The sequence below is a fragment of the Falco cherrug genome, chromosome 15 (genome assembly GCF_023634085.1).
Source record: "Falco cherrug isolate bFalChe1 chromosome 15, bFalChe1.pri, whole genome shotgun sequence".
NCBI lineage: Eukaryota > Metazoa > Chordata > Aves > Falconiformes > Falconidae > Falco > Falco cherrug.
Genome location: NC_073711.1, coordinates 21,275,559 through 21,296,249, shown reverse-complemented (window position 1 = coordinate 21,296,249; position 20,691 = coordinate 21,275,559). Strand labels below are relative to the sequence as shown.

Here is a 20,691-nt window from a genome sequence, read left to right as displayed (position 1 = left end):
GTTTATACCACACTTCCACATTCAGAAGGAGGATTACAAATAATATTGTTTAAGCTTTCATCATTTTTTGATATAGCTGATTATACTACCAGGACCTATTCTTAGTAAAAATATTTTAAAAATGCAGACAGATATTGCCTGTCATTATCTTCAGGAAAAGAACCATATTCATTCTTAATGCAGGCCAGACAGGTATCTCTCCGTTTTTATCAAGCACATACATGTGTTAAAAGTAACAATTAGGGACTTTGCTGTATGCATTAATGCCATTGTATGAGCAGTATTTGAAAGAGAGCAGTGTTGTAAAAACGATAAAATACGTCGACAAACTGTTGTTTGACCAGCTAGGCCCTCTAGTTTCTGTCCTCCCATTTCTAGAATATTGTTCGTTCTCAGGCGTTGGTGAGGGTATCAATACAGATATTTTTACAAACTGTAAATGCATCTGTCCGAATGCTGCAGCTTAAATAAGGATGCCACATTATACATACTAACTTTATTGCATTTTTTTCACTAGCAACCACAAAACAAGTATGTCTTAAGAAATGGAGTTCACTGGCCAAAATACCAGTAAGACCCTGTTACCAGTTAAGACTTCTGTTTTACTGAGAAACAAGGATTTCAGCTTAAAAATCTGGAAAGAAAACAGGTTAGGATATAAGAGAAATGCACTAGTATTAATAAACTTTTTACTTTTGACACATACTGTATTACAAAGAAAATATCCTTGTAAGACCATTAATTGCTGGGCCATAGGTGACTTCTGTCTAGTTTACTAAAGTAGCTAATAAAACTTGTCTAGAGAGCCTTTTTTAGATAATGCTTACATGTATGAAAATGTAGGACACCCTTGTACTATGGCTTGCACTTTACTTGCATTAAACTGTGAAGTAGGCTGTAGTAATGTCTTTGTATATTCAGGGGTTGAAATACCAAAGCACTAGAGTATGGTTCTGCTGGTGTTCAACCTGTACTGTTAATTAAATCTGAACATGCTGACGTGTATTTTGAAAACCCCACCGACTTAAAATCTTTAGCAAATAATGCTATGGGGTCTCCATGGTCTTTGTTTCTTTGTAAATATCAACATTCTTACTGTTTCTGTAGCAATAGGAGGTTATAAACCAAACTTTCACTAGGACTGTTTTCAATAACAAAAAAATCTATAGCGCCTTGTATAAAAATCATGGAGACTCCATGACCTGTGGGCATTTTTTGTTTACAAGCAGTATGTATATATGTATTAGAGGCAGAACTGTTATTTAACACAAAGTTATGTTGTGGATGATTCTTTCTAAAATAAATACATGTTTTCTGTCGTTATGAAAAATACGTATTTTAGAGCCATCTTGAAAAGTTTGAAGTGTCGAAGCTTCAAACACCAGTAATCTTCCATGGTTCAGCCTTGTTTTTCTAACCAGCTGTGAGATGAACTGAGGTGACGGGGACCCACCTGCCTGTGCCGGGGGAATGTCCCAGCGGACCGCAGGTTAGGAGAGTTTGCAACTTTTCTATAGCCACCACCTTGCTTAAGCGCTTTTAGGAGCAGATGCTTGACCGACGCCGTAGTGAAGCCCCTCAGCTCATGGACGCTACAGAGAGAGAAAATTAACTGCTCTAGGCGAATGCAGGTAAAACTGGGTTTCAACCCCTGGGTGATACAGTATTTCTTCAGTTTCACAACAGTCTTTTTAATTTTATACTTGTCTATATAGTCAAGAGATGACCCAATAGTTTCTATAGGCAATGAACGTTAGGTTTCTTTTCTCCCTCTTTTCAGATGAGTTCCGCGTGAATTACCGTAACCGGCTGCGTTTTTTCTATCACAGATTAACTTGGTAACTTTTTGTGTGTCTACAACGAAAATTTACGAATGGAAAACTTCACTGTGTGTTGCTCACTGGGCATATACCTCATGGTACATTGCACAGACGTGTAAGTTGTAAGTTGCACTGCAACATTAAAAAAGGAACATATTGCTCTTTTTTCAAAGATATTAACTTATTTAAGAGATAGAGTCTGTACATTATTAAAAAGAACATTTATTCTTCCTAAATTCAAAAGAAGCTTTTGGTTGGGGGGGGGGGGAGGGGGATAAAATGTTGTGAACTTCAGTTGTATATTTGGACCTCAATAAACGAATTATCTGCACTTAGACGTTGTGCTGCCGTGTGCGCTCTGTAACGCCCGGGGCGCCGGGGCGGCAACGGCGCGTGCGGGGCGCGGGCACGGCGGGAGCGCGCGGGGCGGCCGAGAGCGCGGGCGCGCCCCCCCCCCCCCCCCCCCCCCCCCGCCCAAAGCCGTTCGTCCGTGGGCAGGGCGGGCGCTGCTGAGGGGGCGGGGGGGGGGTCGTGTGTTAAAATGAGGACGTGGGGCGTTTGCTCTTTCTGGGCTGACATGGAGTCAGTCACCCGGTGTGCTGGAGGAGGTGCTGAGGCGAGAGCGTTTTCTTCTAGGAGCTAAGGGAAAAAGTAATAATAATAACGCGAGGATCAGGGAGATGGCCGTGCCCGCGCCTTCAGGCGGCAGGCGCTGGGCGGCCGCTAATGGCTCCGGCGCCGTGCGGAGCCGCGGGGGACAGCGCGCCCCGGCTCTACGGCTGAGGGGGCGGCGCCCCCGCCCGCGGGTCCCGGGGGGCGGAGGGGGAGGGGAGCCCGCCCGCAGCCCCGCCCCGCCCCGCCCGCAGCCCCGCCCCGCCCGCGCGGCCCTTCTCGCCCGCCGTAGGCGGCCGCGCGGGGCTGTCGCTAAGATGGCGGCCAAGGTGAGTGCCGCCTGGTGGGAAGGAGGGCGGTGCTGCGGCTGGGGCGGCTGCCCTGGGCCCGGCTACCCCTCACGCTCGGCCGCTGCGGGAGCCGGAGGACGCCCCGCGGGGCCTCTTGCCGCTCCGCCGCCGTGCGGCGGCTCCCGGAGCAGCGCGGCCTGCCCGCACGCTCCCCTCCCGTCAGAGCCGGGCCGAGCCCCCGCGGCCCGCCGGGCGCCCCGCCGGCTGCGGAGAGGGAAGTTGCCCCTTGTGCCGGCGGGGCTGCGGGGCCGGCGGGTCAGAGGCAGGGCTGGCCGCGCCGGTGCGTACGGCCCAGGCCCGGGGCTGCGCCGCCCAGGCCTCGCCGGGCCCGGGCGCAGCGGGGGTGCGCTGGGCCGGCAGGCGGCGGCGGCGGGCGGGCCCGGCGGGCTGAGGAGCCCCGCGGTGCCGTCACCCCGCGCAGGCCGCCCCCGCAGCGGGGACGTCCCCTCAGCCCGGCCCCGGGCGGTCGGATGAAGGAGCGGTGGGAAAGTCAGAGGTCTCGGTGTTGCCTTCTCCCTTACAGAACTGGAGGTAGAGAGAGCAGGGTAAGGCGATGGTTAAATTGTACACAGGGAATAAAAAAAAAAGTATTTTTCTTACTTTTGTTCTGGTTGTTCTCCGCCTCCTTACAGCCTCTGAAACTGCTGCCCCTTACTCGAGATGCAACACCAAGGTACTGGTTTGGTGGTAGCATTGTGGAGTGGCGTTACACATCGCTAAAACGAGGATGTTAAAATCATGCCCTTACAAACTAACAGGGTCACAAGTATCTGCAATATCTAATTCTCGAGACCATACAGTGTCTTTAAACAGGAGGAAAAGGTGTCTGTAAAAAGCTAGGCTTTTATCTCAGATATTTAGACAAATTTTCCAGTTTCCATAGTCATAGTGCTGAGTAGGTTGCTCTTACACGAATCTTCATACTTACGAGTTGCAAAACATTTAAAATGTGTATATATTTGCAAAGGAAAAGATGATGAGAATGAGGACAGATGGCCAGAGAATAAAAATGAAGCCTTTTTACCTCAGTTTGTTACAAGACAAGTACCAGAAAAGAGAAGCTGTATTTGGCTTTGCTGTATGGCGAAGTCATCTCGAAGTAGTACAGTTTAGTACATTAATCTGAATGATTCCATATCTTCAGACAAGTGACATAACTTTGTGTGTGTGCTCTTTATTATTTACTTTGAAAAGTTATTATAGAGTTACATTCTGAAGTTTTTACTCCCTGTGGGTTACCATCTGGCAGACAAAGGTTAAGAACAAATCTGTAGTGTCAGTAAGTTGAGTTGAAGTGGAAGGGTGCTCTGTTCCACTCGTGCAGTTTTTTGTAGTTGTCAGTCGAGCTTTGTAAATGTATATCCAAATCAAAATACTGGATTAGGCCTAGAAGCTTTTGGCAGTCATTGCGTCTCATGTAGCGCCTGTGAAAAATAAATGAAAAGCCTAGGAGGCAGTTCTTTGTTCGACCTCAAGACGTGTAAGTGGTAGGAGAAAACCTGTGCTTATTACTCTTTGAGTAAGAACTTTCTGCTGAAAATACGACATGCAGTAGCTGCTGAAATTTGCTCTTATTTTAATCCAGCTAGTAGGCTCTGGCTTTGTGATATAGAAGGCATATATATACACGCATGCATCAGATTTTTGCATATAGTCTGCTCCTTTGATTACCAGGTTTTGTTGTGAGGCTTGTTCCTACCTTCATGGCAAGTTTCCTTATTTGTGCTCCAGTTCTTGAAGCAAGTATATAGAATTTGCAGTTTTAATGGGAAACAATACTTAATGTGTTGGAGATCAACATAAATTCAATAATGGTTTTATTATGCTTTAGTTTGTATTCTGAATCTTTCAAGTTGGAAGAGAGTGAATTCTTTATAGTGACGTGGCTTTAACTTTTTTTTATAGAATCTATTTTTCATCTTTGATAAGATTCTGACACTTTGAAGTAGATAGTTTGAAATCAAAGACTTAAAACCAAAATTATCCAGGTACATTTGACAGTTTCATTATTATATTTTGATTGGTTTTACTGTAGTTGTGCTATTAAAAGGCATAGCTGTAACAGTTTTCTGTGGAGAACATATAATAAATTTCTTCAGCAAATTGCTGTTTAGTCTGCTCATAAAAAATAATACCGTCTCTGTTAGTCTGCACTGTTTAGTGCTTTGAAATAACTGGTGTGCTTTTTATGCCTGGGAAGAAAAACAGCCTACTGGTGGTACGTGCTGCAATGTGATGGCGGTGGCATTACAGGAAGTATTATAACTGTTGCCATTGACCTTTCCCCCATCAGGGCGTTAAGGCTAGTAATTTCCAGTGTAATTTCTGGTGTCTGTAATCCTGGAGATGTTTAGAACTATGTTCGTACAGACTTCATCTCCAGAAGATGTCATCTGGGCTCGTGGCTTTTGTAACTGCTGGTATTTCGATCTGTCGAAAATCTGGGTGATTTTCTTTTGTTAGCTTCATAGGGTTTAGGTCAGAACATTCATTCAGATAAACGCAGGGCTAGTAGTAAAAAGCAGAGCAGGTGTTGAATTAAAGTCTTTCAATTAAAAAAAAATATTTAAAATATTTCCTGAATCATTAAAGTGATTTTTGTTTGCATCAATCATCAGCTGACATTCTGGAGTCATTCTTCTGGTTGACCATGTAATTCCAGGACTTTTGACACCTGGAGCTTGTTGCAGATGTTTTTCTCCATACTTCTTTAGTAGTGTTCGGTATGATTGTGATCCTGCTATTTCTTAATTCTCAATAACTTTTTTCAGAAGATTTCATAGGTAAAATAACTTTTGATTTTTTAACTAAACAATGTATGATTTTCCTTCTTTAATACATAGTATGCTTTGAAGTAATTTTTATTGAAATCGTTTTTATAAGTCAATACTAGAAACAACTTAGCTAATTGAGGGCTTTTTAACATACTTAGTCATTAGGTAAAGGAAGAGGATAAAACAGCTAAATGCAGTAAAGCCTCTTTAGTGCAGTCGAGGTGATGTTCCTTTTCTTCCACCTCGGTTCTTTGTGATTTCAATGGAAAAGAGTGAAACCTTGGAATAATTGTGCCACCGTAAATGTTAGATAGTACAGCTGTTCACTTAGGGTTTTAAACATTTATGCATTTGTCTTCAGGCATCCGAAATAAAGCAATTACTGACAGTCAGGAATTGGGTACTTTCATCATTCCCTTATAGCTTTCTCTTCTACATTTAGCACAATAAACTCCATTGAGAGGTTTTAAAACAGATTAATCAAATTTTAAGTGAACATTAAAACTTTTCCATGCTTTCTCACTTCTCACTTTTAAGTTTTATTTTCCTTCTCATATCTACTGAAAATTGGTGTGTTTTCGTAGCATCTTGTACTGAAATAAGCAATCTGAATTATAAGTTTTAAACAGTTTTCTTTAATAAATCTTCAAAAATACAGACTTTAGGGGTGGGAGGTGGCTGTCCCTTTGTAGACAACCTTCTGTGGCCCAGACTGGCATTTTGGTCTAAGTGGCTTTATCAGAAAGACAGTTACTGTGTTAATTGGTTCATATGTCGGTTTTTGCCACCCTCTGTCCCTCTTTTCTGTATTGGGGGTGGTTCAGTGCTGGGAGAGCTGCCCTCCCGTGCTGGGCACAGCTGAGGTAGCAGAGGTGGCCCTGTTGGGCACTGAAAGGAGGAATGGCAAGTACTCCTCAGTGTAGCAGTCATAACCGAAGTTGTACTAAGCATGTTAGATCATCCACGTTTAACCTTAAATACCATTATATGTTAAACCTTTTGTCAGCATGTGACTAACTGAACTTTTTCACAGTGCTGGTCAGCGTTCACGATCTCGGCATGGCTGTGTTTTCATACATGCTTCTGTGCTGTCCCCACCTCTGCTGACTGGGACTCCTGCCACAGTGAGTTCCTTAGGGCTGTATCCCCAGCTTTCATCTAGTGGCCATGCCTAGCAGTTCTCTGTCAGTGCCCCCCTGGCCTGCATCACTTCATCTGCAAAGGTATTTTGGACTGTCACTATGTAAATTAAGCAAGTAGTACATGCTGGTCAACATGGCTGGCTTACAGTGATGGCTTTGCCAGCTGAGACTTGCCAGCCTGGCTGTGCTGGGGTTGTGGGCTTGTTTTGATGCTTCCAGCAGATGTAGCTGCATTACAGAAATGTTATAACGTCATCCTGGCCTGAAAAGAAAAAGTGGTGGGGTTCTGTTTCTCGAAGCAAAACGAGCTCGGTCCTCCACATTTTCCTACCATTTACATATTGAAGAAAAGCATGAAATAGGTAGCCACTAGCAGGCTTTTAGGGTGGTGCAATAATTACGCTGACAAGAAAGTTTTATGCTTCAAGGAGAGGGAAGGGGCACACTGGCTGTGTTTTAAGAGTGGGCATATTATATATTAATAAAGACCGTTAGAGTAACCCTGCCTCCCCTTAGCTTCCCATGCCAAAAAAAATCGTAGCTGAAGAATAATTCTTAGCTTCATCCTACAGCTTTCAGCTCTGGTATTGTCTGCTCTCCCCTTGGTTCGTAACAGTCCTCTCCTCATTGCAGCATCCTCCTTTGTTCTCCTGTGGCTTTCTGTTGCACTGTGATTGTATGGTCTGAAAGTTTTGCTGATGATCGCACAGTTTATTTTAGAAGCGATGGTGTCGTGCTGTCTTGAGTAGTTTGATCTGCTTGTGATCGATTTCTCATGAAACTGAGCTCATTCAGGGTGGTGCTTTTGCCTGGCTTCATGTTCATTGTGGTTTTATTATTATAAATAAATGGTATGGAGTAAACCCCTCTCCTTTGACAGGGTATTTCCAATTGGAAGATGAGATAACAATGAGGATATAGTGGAGTTTTATACTAGGGATTTAAGGTATTTGTCAAAATCAAGTTGGTTTTTCCTTGCTTTCTATTTTTCTGGCACTCTACCACCACCATCATCTCTATGCAGACCCTGGGAACATTTTTCATACTTGTTTCCACATTTTTAAAGTTTCAAAAATGCTTCAGATGAAGAACAGGACAGAAAATTCTTTACTGATACAGAAGAAGCCGTAACATACCAAAGTTGCAAATGCTTCAACATGTTGTGGCAAGTTTTTTAATAGGTAGTATGCCAGTGTGCTTAGTGCCAGCTCTGACCGGAATCTGAAGACAGCAATTTAAAAAATACTCATTTGAAGCTGCATTTGAGTTTAAGCTTTGTGTAATATACAATGTTTTTTTCCAAATTAATGTTTTAAGTAGACATCAAGCTTTCATGATGTGTCCTGGTTTTGGCTGGGACAGAGTTAATTTTCTTCTCAGTAGCAGCTGCAGTGCTGTGTTTTGGGTTGGGGTGAGAATAGTGCTGGTAACACACTGATGGTTTAGTTGTTGCTGGGTGATGTTTGCACTAAGTCAAGAGTGTTTCAGCTTCTCAGGCCCTGCCAGCGAGAGGGCTGGAGGGGCACAAGACACTGGGAGGGAGCAGAGCCAGGACAGCTGACCCCAGCAAGGTGGGGGATGTGCCATACCATGGGATGTTGTGCTGGGTGTATAAACTGGGGTTGGCCAGGGTCTGCAGATAACTGCTGGGGGACTGGCTGCGCGGCGGTCCGGGGGTGGTGAGCAGTTGTATTGTGCATCACTTGCTTTTTTTAACTTCCCTTTGGACTTCATTCATCTCCCCTTCTCTATTACTGTTATTGTTGTTGTTATTATATTTCAGGTGTTAAATTGTTCTTATATCAACCCTTGAGTTTTACCTTTTTCTCAGTTCTCCTCCCATCCCTCTGACAGGGCAGAGGGGGAGTGACTGAGTAGCTCTGTGGTGCTTAGTTGCCAGCTGGGGTTAAACCATGACATGACCAAACCTGTATATCTGTAATTTACATAGTAATGTATGTGATTTGAAAGATTCAGCAGGTGATTCTTAGTTCCCATTACTGCCCCCCTTAAAGGGGGCTTATAAGAAAGATGGGGACAGACCTTTCATATGGCTGGTCACAATAGGACAAGGGGGAATGGCTCTAAGCTGACCGAGGGCAGACTTAGGGCAGATACTGGGAAGAAATTCTTCCCCGTGAGGGCGGCGCTGGCAGAGGCTGCCCAGAGCAGCTGCGGGTGCCCCATCCCTGGGGGTGCTCAGGGCCAGCCTGGACGGGGCTGGGGGCAACCTGGGCTGGTGGGAGGTGTCCCTGCCCCTGGCAGGGTGTTGGGGCTCGGGGGGCTGTCAGCTCCCTCCCAGCCCAAACCAGGCTGTGATGCTCTGATTTTCATTTCCGTTAATTGTCAGCATGCAGTTACTGCAAACAGGTGATAGCTGAACCACTCTACGAATTGGAATGGAAAGGAGCTGACGTTTTGTCTGATGTCATGGAGAATTCCTGTAAATAAAACTGAGGCACTTTTTTGCTGAAACAAGTAACTCATTGACTTGGGAATACCTGTATGTTGAATAGATTGGAACTTAATATACCTTAAGGGATAACGGAAGCATCAACATGGCTTTGAACACAAAATTCTTCCTTGTATTTTAGACGTAACTGTTATCGGTGATCTCTAGCTTTTTTTTTTTACCATTGTAATTTGAGAAAAAACTTTGTATAAGACAGAAGAGGTTCCTAAAAGGCATACTGTTTTAAAATGGTTTTAAAAGCGACCTCTTTAATCGCAGACTTGATGAAGCACAACACAACAGGAAAATCCAGATTTTACTGGGGTGAAATTTTATTTCTGCCTTAAGAGTCCCTTTTTTCATCTGTCTGTCCCAGGTCGCAAAACTGGCAGCTGTTTCTTCTGGTCTGCCATTTGCATGCATTACCGTATATGCAGCAACAGAAAAGGAATCAAAAAGTCAGCTGGTGAAGCCAAATCAGGTAAGAATCTTTCTGTTTGTCAGTCTTTGAAACAATACTAGAAGAACCTGCAGAATACCATCTCTTTCCATTGAATTATATTACCCAGTAAGTAAAATACATAGCTAAGTAGTACGTGATTAAAATTACCTCCTAAGTAACCAACCAATGTAGCACAAAGAAAACATGAAGTGTTTCACTAGTAAGTTATTAAAATCTTACTGCATTTTCAATATTACGTTATTTCCAGACTGAAGCCAGAAAAGGTAAAAAGGGTATAATACTGATAATAACAGTCTTTTTCTATTGTACAATTTCTAGTAATACGTGCATGCATCTTCTAGCTATTTTTGCTTGCACTTTTTCTGCATAAAAGGTAATTTTGTCATACTCAGTAATTCTACTTCTTAGAACCTATACAGTGCTTTCAATTTTAATTTCTGAAGAATTAACCTGTAGTCACACTCGTGTAAAATTTGTAAATATAGAAGAGCATAATTCAATATAGAGGTTTTGTCTGCTGTAATGGGAACACTAAGGATTTGCTGTCTTGATAAACAGTATTTGGTGTAACTAGTAATCAGTATACAAAATTATTTCCCTGCAGTACAGTTACGCTTCTCTTTCCAGCTTCCAATTTACTGTCCGCCACCTGTGAAATCGAAATACATAGAAGAACAGCCTGGTCACTTGCAGAAGCAATTTTCTTCAGTAAGACAGACAACCGGCCGCTATGTTGGATGGTGCAGGGTAAGGAGTACCTGCATCCCAAGGTTCCTACACAGTGCCTGACAGCACTAGACTAAAACATTGGAAAGCAAGCATGGAAAACTCATCCTGGAGGGTTTTTTGCAGTTTCTTGTACTAGCCTACACCTGTGATTTAAGATGCAAAAATGAACCCTTCTGTCATTTTTCTCTGCTGTGCTTATAGTGGGAGATGTGTGTTCTCCTGGTTTGCAAATCAAAAGACAGTGAGTTGAATAGGTCCCCTTCCGTCAGTACTACACTGGATCTGGGCCAGCCCTCAGTGTCAGATTCAGAAATATCTCTTGGTTAACTTCTACAGCAAGAGTTACATAGGTAAATTCTTGCAAGCAGAATTTGATAGCATTTAGGAATCTGAAATTCCAGGTGTAGTCCACAGAGAGAGCTGCTTCCAAAGGGTGGGTTAAAAGACCTGATTTAGATACTTTAGGAAAGACAAAACTGAGTGTGTCCGATGTAACTGTTAAAGCAGGCTATTACTAATTAGTTATCAAAAATACCACACAACTCTGTTAATGAATGTTCTAGGCATAGAAGGAAATGGGATATCTGTCCCCTGTCCCATGCTCTTAACTGCTAGTAAATAACAGCTCTACACTATGGCTGTGGTTAGTATGACATATTGTGCTTGTATTTTTCTGTTGTGAACAAAGTAGACCCTATTATTTGAAAAAGGCGAAGAAATTAACATGTCTTCCTGTATTTTCTCTACATTTTGATTCCACTGGTCTGGGAAGACTTTGTCTGTGACTGATAACTGAAATAATTTAGTTATCAATTTGTATCACGCTTTTCCATGCCCTGAATCAAATGTTTCCGAGATTGACTAGCAGTGACCTCTGGTGGTACAAATTCTGTGTTACTGCAAACAAATTATTTTGGTGAAATGATTCAAGATTACATTCTTTTTCATTAATCTCTTAAAGAATGTGTGTTTACTCAATGTATTTAGCAATCTGAGGAAAATGATACTAATAATAGGCTAGTGGAAGTTTTTTTTTTCTGGAGAAAGAAAAGCCTGTAATTAAATCAACCAAAATTTGAAGGGAGTAATGCAAACTAGTTGAGCACACATCTTAGACCAAATCAGTATTGCTTATCTTCAGTGAAAGTGAGCACCATTTTTACAAACTAAAAGGCAAAGTCAATTTTACTGAGTAAGTCTCTCAATGGAAGAGGAGATTGTATTTTATAATTGAATTTTCTTACATTACACAGTTGGCGTCCAGGTGTTTACTCCCCGAGAGTTTTGATTGAGATGTCAATTTTGAAAGTGATCTTACTATATTAAAGATATTTTTTTAAAAATTAAGTATGGATGGAAGAGTTAAAAATATAAATATGGTAGTCAAAAAGGAGATAGATCTCAGCATGGCCCCTGTAGAAGTTCACTGATCTGGTTTGTTTTTTTTAAAAGTTACATAATATTTCTTTGTCTCATTGTGCTGAGCCATATGTACCAACTGAGTAGTTTTGTACTGAAAACTTTTGCAAAGATTTTACATTTGGTTTGGTTTTCTTTTTTTTTTGGTAGGATGCTTTTGTCTTTGTTAAAAATGGCATAATGGATTCAATTCAATTTGGAAAAGGTAGGCAGATCGTATCTCTGAATTGAGCATTTTCTGTTGTTTCTTCTAGTGACTTAGAAAGGTGGCTGAAACAGCAAATTCTAGTTACATGGGGGGGAGGAGGGGGACCAGCTGGAAGGGGAGTGCACTGGGGTACTTCCCACAAGTGTGTGTGGGGAAACCTGGGACTGCTGTTAATTCAGTATGGAGTGTCATTTCTGTGCTCAAATGAGAGAAATGACCAACTAAATAGTACTTATTCCTCTGATTTTAGCTTTGTTCTTAAAATCCTAGTATCACAGAATCATTGAAGTTGGAATCTCTATAGATCCATAGATCTCTCTGTAGAGGCACCTCTGTAGATCGTCTAGTCTAGGTACCTGCTTAAAGCAGGGCCAAGGTAGGTTGCTGATGTGTGTCTCTGTCCAGTCAGGTCTTGGAACGTGCAGGGATGGAAAGTCCATTATAAGTGTCTCAATTATGTAACAGCTTCTTAATTCTAGCACAAGCTATAAGCATTCAAGTTCAGTATCAGAAACTATAGGTAAGTTATTTTCCTTGAAAATAGCTTATTGGGAGATTACAACATACATGTTGTCTCATTTAATGTATATTAACCCATAGTAAAATCGAAATTTAAAAATATGCTTTTGTTTACTAAAGATTAACATTTTACAAAACACATAAAAGTATCTAAGGAGAAAAATTGTTAACTTTGCTGCTGTGTTTTAATGACTGATTCTGGTTCTGTCTAACGTAGACTGGAAAATAAGGCACCTTCATTCATTAACAAAAAATCCAGTCTTGGGCTGTTTTCAGTTTTGGATATTCATAATTTTACTTCCATCTTTATTTCTTAAGTGGGAAATAAAATAAAAGGATTAATATTGAATTGCTATGCCTTTTTTTGGTGTGGTTTGTTTTTTTTTTCTAAGATGCTTATGTTTACCTGAAGAATCCACCACCAGAATTTCTTCCCAAAGTTGGTGTAATTACAATATCGGGCTTAGCTGGCATAGTCCTGGCAAGAAAAGGTAGGGGGTTTTGCTTATTTTCATTATTGGTGTGTGGAATATGTAGCATGTAGTAATTCTAATGGTTCAAAAGACTTTTCTGAACCATAGGCCAAACCCTGTGTAACTAGTATTTAAAAAAGGTCCTTCCTGATTCATTGAAGGGACAATATTAAATACTACTTTTAGAAGCTGGCTAAGACATAATAGACAGAGCAGGATTATGTAGTGATTTTTAATGGTGGAATCAACAGAAATTCCAAGTAGGGCACTTGTTTTGAGTTTGTTCATTATTGGTTTTTGGAAACAATGTCTGTATGGGGGGAAATCGGAAGGAAATTAACAGGCAAGGTTACTGAATGTAGTGAAAACAAAGGGTTTGGAGGGAAGGTACTGAAGAATGTTGGCATCTGGCTAACAGGTACAAGAGAATACACATTGGAAGGCATGGTTTCGGCAGCTTTGTAGCTAAAAGGGTGGTTTAATAGATACAGCCGCCTTCCCTTTCAAGGTAAATATTAGAGGAATAATACCTAACCTGCCAGAAAATACTGTTCAGAAATTGTTGATCTGTAATACATTAGTCTGTCTTTATCTGAATGTTTCACAAAGCAGATACGTTGATCAAAATATTAGCAGATTAGTAAAAGCATTCTTCTCGTATCCTGTTACTTTTTGGTGGATGGATTAAAACAAAGACAGACTTGAACTTACCTGTCATCAGGGCTTCTTCTCAACAAACAGGAACCTGAACCCGGCCCAGCTGTTCCCACGTTTGAACAGAGGCCCCAGTTTCCAGGCTCCTGGCTGCAGTCTGTGTCCTCAGGAAAGTACGCGTGGAGCTAGGGAATAGGAATCCTTTAGGCTGGAAAAGGCCTTTGAGTTCGGCAAGTTCAGCCATTAACCCAGCTCTGCCTGGCCCTGAACCATGGCCCTAAGCACCACATCTACATGTTTTTTAAATGTCTGCAGGGACGGTGACACCACCTGGTCCCTGGGCAGCCTAGCCACCCTTTCCAGATTTCTCCTGAGATCCCCCCTGACCCTCCCCTGGCACAGCCTGGGGCCGTTCCCTCTTGTCCTGTCGCTGGTTCCCTGGGGGAAGAGACCGACCCCCCCGGCTCCAGCCCCCTCAGGCAGCCGCAGAGCGATGGGGCCCCCCCGAGCCCCGTTTCTCCAGGCTGAGCCCCCCCAGCCCCCCCAGCCGGTGCCGCAGCCCCTTCCCCAGCTCCGTGCCCGTCCCTGGACACGCTGCAGCACCTCTGTGTTCCTCTTGAAGTGAGGGCCCAAAACTGGACCACAGCAGCTCCTAAATGACAGAAGACGTTCGTTCTCATTTTTCACAATATTGGAAAAGTGAGTTTGGGATTATTTGTCATTCAAGAAACCAGTGTTAGAGTATCGGTATCTCCTGCAAATGTGACCGTACTAAACTATAATCACACCGTGTTCTCTCCTCCAGTTGTTACAGGGATGTTTGATGTAAACAATGGTTAGAGGTTAAACAGTTCCATTTAATTGGTACAACTACTTAGCTTTACATTTCATTAGTGTCTAATTATTTGAAATACTTGGCTTTATACAGATTCTAGATTTAAGAAAATTGCTTATCCGTTGGGACTTACTACTTTAGGAATTTCTGTTTGTTACCCGGCTCAGTCAGTGGTATTTGCCAAGGTAAGTTTACTTGTATTTTAACATTGAATTAACAGTGAATTTAGTCATAACATTCCCATTTCACTTCAACTAAGTATCATGGGACTAGGAGTCAGAATTCACGTGCATCTTCATTAAAACATATAATGCATCATAGGAGTTAGTTTCATAACTATAAAAAATTAATACAATAACTGAATTTAAAAATGCAGCCTCTCAATTTCTAATCCTCATTTTTCAAATAAATGAAGATTATTTTATCTTGCTGAAATAAAAGTAAATAAAAAGTAAAGCATTCCTGAACTTGATAAGATAAGCAATTTGAGATACTGGACAATTGCATCTCTTGTTAGAATTCCTTGTTTTCCAGTTACTGTCATCTTGCAGTTGTTGACCTGATTAGAATGTCCTACCTGTTTTATGTAGAAAAGCAGAACTATACTTAATATTTTGTGTGTAAGAATTGCTTGCACACAGTACTTTTCTACACAAAAGAATTGAAAAGCAGGATAAAGTCTGTATATCTCTTCCTGCTCTATTGGAAAGCACGTACTGCTTCATAAGAATTCTTTGTAGTTCTGTGTCAAATTTAGTATTTGTAATCTCAAAACTGTACTTCTGTGTTAAATTGCTGAGATAGGAAAATTCAGTTTAGTTAGTTGCGTTTGGTTCTTATCCATCTTTTAGTTCAATGATCAGATTTAAGTTTTGACAGAAAAATTTGTGGAACATTAGCCTGAAACCTGACTGAAGAAACTACTACTGAATCTCTGTCTTTCCATCATGATGAATCAGTTGTTACTTCATTAATTTGTGGTTTTGTTTGGTATTTTTATAGTTCCAGAGTACTTAGAAAGGTATCACAAAGACCTATACTGTGGTTAAAATCTTTGGGCAATCTTAGTTGCTAAACTGGTATGCTGTTTTATTCTTATAGGCAAATCAGTGAGGGTTAGTTTCTCAAGAGACAGTGGGATTTCTTGGCTTATTGTCGTAAGACTTAAATGTCAGGGTTGAATGATGAAGTGAACAGGAGAGCTACGCTGTACTTTATGCCCTGTCTCAGGAAGCTAAATCTTTGCTTCCAATGTACTTGCGTTACGTGTCACCATTTGCACAGTTTTTTGTAGTTGCAGCTGGGGAGTACTCTTTCTACAGAGCATTTGTACAGGTACTCCATAGTTACTGCAGTATTACAAAATTACTGTTTGGAAATAGACTGAAGGGTTTGGCTATGTGCGGGCTTCTCTTTTAAGGCTTTTTTCCTTTTGTATTAGTGTATTCTCTTTGATCATTTCCAACATAGTGTGAGACAAGTTTGGATCCTTCAAAACTGGTGCTCCAGTCTATTGTCCTAACATTGCCAAAACACGCTTTGCTGATTGGGTTTTGATTTGGTTTTGAGTAGGTAGATGTAGCATGTGAGTACTAACTGTGGATTTCTAATACCAGTTGAAATATTATTTAGGATTTGCTTGGTGTGAGAGAAATACGCACTAGATCTCAAAAAGTAGATTATTACAATGTCTTTGCATTGGATCAAGCATGTTCACATGCAAATAAGATGCATTTCATTTGAATGGTCTGTGTATCTTAGTGTTTTTAAAGCTGCTGATCAGTTATTTTTTTTCTAAAAAAAATAGGTAACAGGGAAAAAGTTATTTTCTGCAAGCCATCAAACCTACGAAGCTGTGCGATCAATATGGGCAGAGAAGGAAGATGTCACCAAGGTAGGCTTTCTGAAGCTCTGACTGTAACTTATGAATTCAGAGGGAGAAAAAAATAAATTAGAAGGTCAAGTACTATTCTGCGATACTGTTTAAGATTACTAATTGTGTTACGTGAGGCACCAAAACCCCTTTGATATTTTTCTCATTTCAGTGTTTAATTGATGTAATGTTTGATACCACTTTCAGACCAATAGCTAGTGAGACTGAGCTTCCTGTGTAGTCCCACAGTACATGAAAGATGCATGAGAGGAATGAGCTTCTGTTAAAGCTCATTTTTGATCTTGACAAAAATACTCCATTCTGATTCAAGCTTTGGTCCTAAGCAGGCCACTGAATTAAAGATAAAGGCACACAGACTTATGGTAGGTATGACTACCTTATTCTTAAACATATCAGTGAAGGAAATTCCGCAACCCTTCCAGCTAGGCTCTTAGTTACCCTGTGATAGAAAGTGTGTGTGTGTGATTTTTTTTTTTTTTTTTTGTTTTCCTTGTCCTGTCCTCATTGCAGTCATAGTGAATAAATGGTCAGTAAATATATAGGTCTTTATATTGACCTATTACAGATGGAAAATTTATCATGGTTTTTGACGTTATCTTCTCTGTAGTAGTATAAACTTTTCTTACACAGCAGGCTTTCTGGCTCTTGCCTAATTCTGGTTCTTCTCTGAGCTTTCTCTAGTTTCTCCTTTCTCTGTTTTTTTTTTGGGGGGGGGGGGGGGTGTGTGTGTGATTTGTGGTGTGTGGTTTTTTTAAGCAAAGTGGTCAACATAAGACATAGTGCTGGCAAGGCCTCAGCTGGTTTACTAAGTAGAGGGGAATATTAACCTCCTGCAACTTACACAGGGAATTTGGGTTAGTTCGTCCCAGAATTAAACATGTTTTTTCTGCAGCCTGAGTTTTTCTCCAGTGGAAATTTGTAAACCTTTGACAAAAGCGATATGTCCCTGCATAAAATGTCAGCTTTGCACAGTGATTTTTTTCTCTTTTTAAAGAAAATGAAAATTTCTGAATTAGAAGTAGTTTGCTTTAAATTTATGGGTTTTATTGTTATACGATCCTCACCTTTTGTTTCCACTGAAGAGCACAAACGGAATTCTGAGTTTTGTAAATGAGATTCAGTTAAATGTCATTAAACTGATAGCAAAACAAGGAATTGATGCAGTAAAGACATTTTCTATTAACTTTATATTTTACCTTGAGTGAAACCTGTCCAAAACGATGTATTATTTTTCATTACTAGAGTGTTAACATGATATATATTTCCGTCTTCTGTTAACTAAGGGTAGTAAGTGTTCTGTAAAAACTAAATGCTCTTTCAGTCTTGTTTAAGACTATAGGTTCCTTACCTGTAAATTAACAGTGGCTTCCTTGTGGATCCCTTGAGGGTCTCAGGTAAAAAGCACAGTATCAGACTTATGGCATATACTCATGACAAAGTAGATTTCCTTGTATGTGAATTTGAAGTCGTATCTCAACTGGAGTGTGCTTCCATGCATTTTATTTTTTCCAGCTGTGTCCCTTGTGTGCAGCTGAGTCTTAACATGAGTTGGTATTTCTGTATGATGTCGTATCTGAAAATAATTTCATAAAATATAAGCTTTCAGGCTTGAAGGCTTTATTTTGCAATAATGTATTAAGCATATACTCATGTGCTTTTTTATTAATGTTTGGTTCACAGCTGCAGCAAGAGTCAAAATCAGTTATGCAAGAAGATAAGAAAAAGACTGACATTTCTCCTACAAAACCTGAGTCTGCTATTAAGTCAAGATCATTTAACAGAACAGAATCGTCTCCAGTAGAGTCGTGGAGTACTAAAGATCCAGTGCCTTCAGCAGGTGAATTAAATATTTCAAGTGTAATCTCAAGGCAACTTGCAAATCCAATTACTTGACTTGATGTTGTAGTTACCCTTGCTTTAAAAGGGAGCAGACTGTCATAGCATATTATTCCAGAGAATATGCTGTACACATTATCATTTAATAGGTTCTTCCCTGCCTCAGGGAGGTGCTAATTTTCTCACTGTGGACCCTGTCCCAGTATCAGAATTCTTACGTATTTGTTGTTCTCTCTCAGTAATGTTTTCTTTCATTCCATGTAGTGTGGACCGTATCCCATATGGTTAGTAATGTGACGATATCATCAAGTACTTCTATTTAATACCTAAATTATCTTTCTGCTGTCAGAATACCATAAGTGTAATTTAAGGGATTACTGCTGAATTTTTGTGAAAACAGCTAATTTGATTTACTGTTCATTGATTTGAACGGGTTCTATATTTTCAGATGTTGGTAAAAGAGGAATGTGTAACTTTTTCAGGAAAGCAAGCAGAACTTAATGGGGTTTTAAATTTTTTCCCCTTTATTTTCACTATAATATACACTCACATTTTTCTTTGCTTTGCACATGTATTTTTTCTGCTTTAGTTTGTGGAATGCTTTGATCTGGTTTTGCGTTCGCTTCAGGCCAGACTGTCTTCAGTGGTTTTATGTATATAGATAACTTCTGTCTTCGCTTGCATGGGTGGAGTTAGTTCATGACCCTAACACAGCCAAAAATGTCCATGCCCTAAAGTAATCTGTGTTGTCAGAGATGTTTATTTTCACTAGTCCAAATGGGGCAAAGCTTTCAGGGGAACATAGCATCCTTTGTTAAAGCAACTTGGTGTGGCTGGAAAAGAAGCAGACTAGTAGTAGGAGGCACAGACATAGAAAACCTGCCCTTATACTTTCTTAGATCCTCTGGAATTACAGTACCATTGAATACATTGGTCTTTGTGCATTGTCATTCAGGATGGCTGTGAGGGCTCAACGTTTTAGTAAACTTAGTTCATTGGGTTTGGAAATCATGAAGTGAATCTAGGTATGAGTGTTTGTCTTAATTCCGAATTCTTACCGTCTGGCAGCTGCCACAAGGAAGATACTGATTCAGTTGGTTTTGGCAGACAACTGTGCTCCTGAGAGCCGTAGGGGGAGAAAGCCGAGGCTTTTTTTCTGTCCCAAGCTTTCCGTTCCTTTCTGTGTGTAGGGCAAAGCTGTGTTCAGGAAGCAGTATTAGAGAGCAGGAGTAAGACCTGCTCTCCATCCACTGCTGTATGCTCATAGTTACAACATGCCTTCATTGTCCTGTATCACTTACACAGTTTTAACTAGAACACACATATTTTGATCTTTTCTAAGCATTTGGTAATACAGTAATTCTCAAAATAGGCTTTTTTCCCCCCTTAAAGCTCAAATTTATTTTTTTTAATTGAATTACTTATTATTTCTAACAGGACCAGTGAAGACACCAAAATTTAAGCCTGATCCAAAACTTATGGACCATGGTCAGTCCAGCCCCGAAGATGTGGATATGTACAGTACTAGAAGCTAAGACAAATCTGCTTACAAATCTTTGCAAAGTATTACAGATAAGAGGGAGGGAAGAAGGGAAGGAATAATCCTTACAATACATGCTTTGTGAGGTACAATTTAATCAGGTATTTTCTTATATCCCACTTGTATTATTGCCTTACATGATTCTGTTTAGTGAATATTTGGTTTCTCACTGCTTATAAGTAGTGAGAATTCACTTGTTGGTGTCATCAGTTAGACGCTGAGAAAAGGAGATTTGTCAGTGTCTCCTCACAATGAGGTTTCTCTGTGCCAAGTTTGTTAATAAATGTCACTTCACAAAGGATATTTGAAAATGTAAACATATCTCTATGCTTCGGCTCAGATGTTCATTGATCTGAAAGAAAAATGTGATGGATGGGGTTTGCAGAGGCTTTGTTGTTTTTCTTTCAGCTCTGGAATGAAACGCAACTTCTTGCTGGTCTGAGTACCCTTGGTGTTATATGAATAACATTACCTTTAATGCTTGTATAAACAAGTCACTTTTTTTTCATGGCAAAGTCATTTGTTGTCATTTGCCTCTTTCACAAAGGTGAATGGAAACAGCTTCTTGTTCTGTGTGCTGCTTGTGTATTTAAACATCACTATCTAAAACATCCTTTATAGACTATGCATTGAGTTTTCACATACCTCTAATACTTGAAGAACTGTATGCAAATTGCTTAATCCATGAAACCGATACTGTTTGAATTTGTATAGAATGCATTAACAATGCTTAGGAAGTTAGAAACCTGTAGTTTTGAGTTTTAAAGTGCTGACAAATATTAAAAATGCAGAAGTAGCAGGTAGCCAACTGTTTTCTTCCCAGAAGTTTATATGCAGCACCCATTGATCTTGGTAGAATTTCTGTGAAATTCTTTTTCCACAAGAATGAAATTAGAAATTAAGTTTTCTAAGATAAAATTTTCAAACACTGCTTTTATCATTGTGTATATCACTCTACTTCTGTTCATCCT

General features: G+C 40.6%; 1 protein-coding gene across 4 annotated transcripts; it reads left to right on the top strand.

Moving 5' to 3' along the window:
- The first annotated feature begins 2,633 nt into the window (after positions 1-2,633).
- APOOL (apolipoprotein O like) lies at positions 2,634-20,021 on the top strand. 4 transcript variants are annotated; one of them, XM_055727190.1, is made up of 9 exons: positions 2,634-2,761; positions 9,527-9,631; positions 10,241-10,360; positions 11,912-11,966; positions 12,881-12,979; positions 14,544-14,635; positions 16,258-16,344; positions 18,025-18,181; positions 19,618-20,021. In XM_055727190.1, the coding sequence occupies exons 1-9, from the start codon at positions 2,750-2,752 to the stop codon at positions 19,713-19,715; spliced, it is 825 nt and encodes a 274-aa protein (XP_055583165.1). In that variant the 5' UTR covers positions 2,634-2,749; the 3' UTR covers positions 19,716-20,021. The 4 variants fall into 4 exon arrangements, with proteins under 4 accessions (XP_055583165.1, XP_055583166.1, XP_027656339.1 ...); XM_027800538.2 differs by lacking the exon at positions 2,634-2,761 and adding an exon at positions 3,206-3,327; XM_055727191.1 differs by lacking the exon at positions 11,912-11,966.
- The last annotated feature ends 670 nt before the right edge of the window (positions 20,022-20,691 follow it).

Bases quoted from the DNA above. Each gene is read 5' to 3' on its own strand.
- APOOL (XM_027800538.2), top strand. From the start codon at position 3,253: ATGAAGGAGCGGTGGGAAAGTCAGAGGTCTCGGTGTTGCCTTCTCCCT. The intron at 9,632-10,240 runs GTAAGAATCTTT...TTCTCTTTCCAG, and splicing joins AGCTGGTGAAGCCAAATCAG to CTTCCAATTTACTGTCCGCC. The intron at 11,967-12,880 runs GTAGGCAGATCG...TTTTTTTCTAAG, and splicing joins TTCAATTCAATTTGGAAAAG to ATGCTTATGTTTACCTGAAG.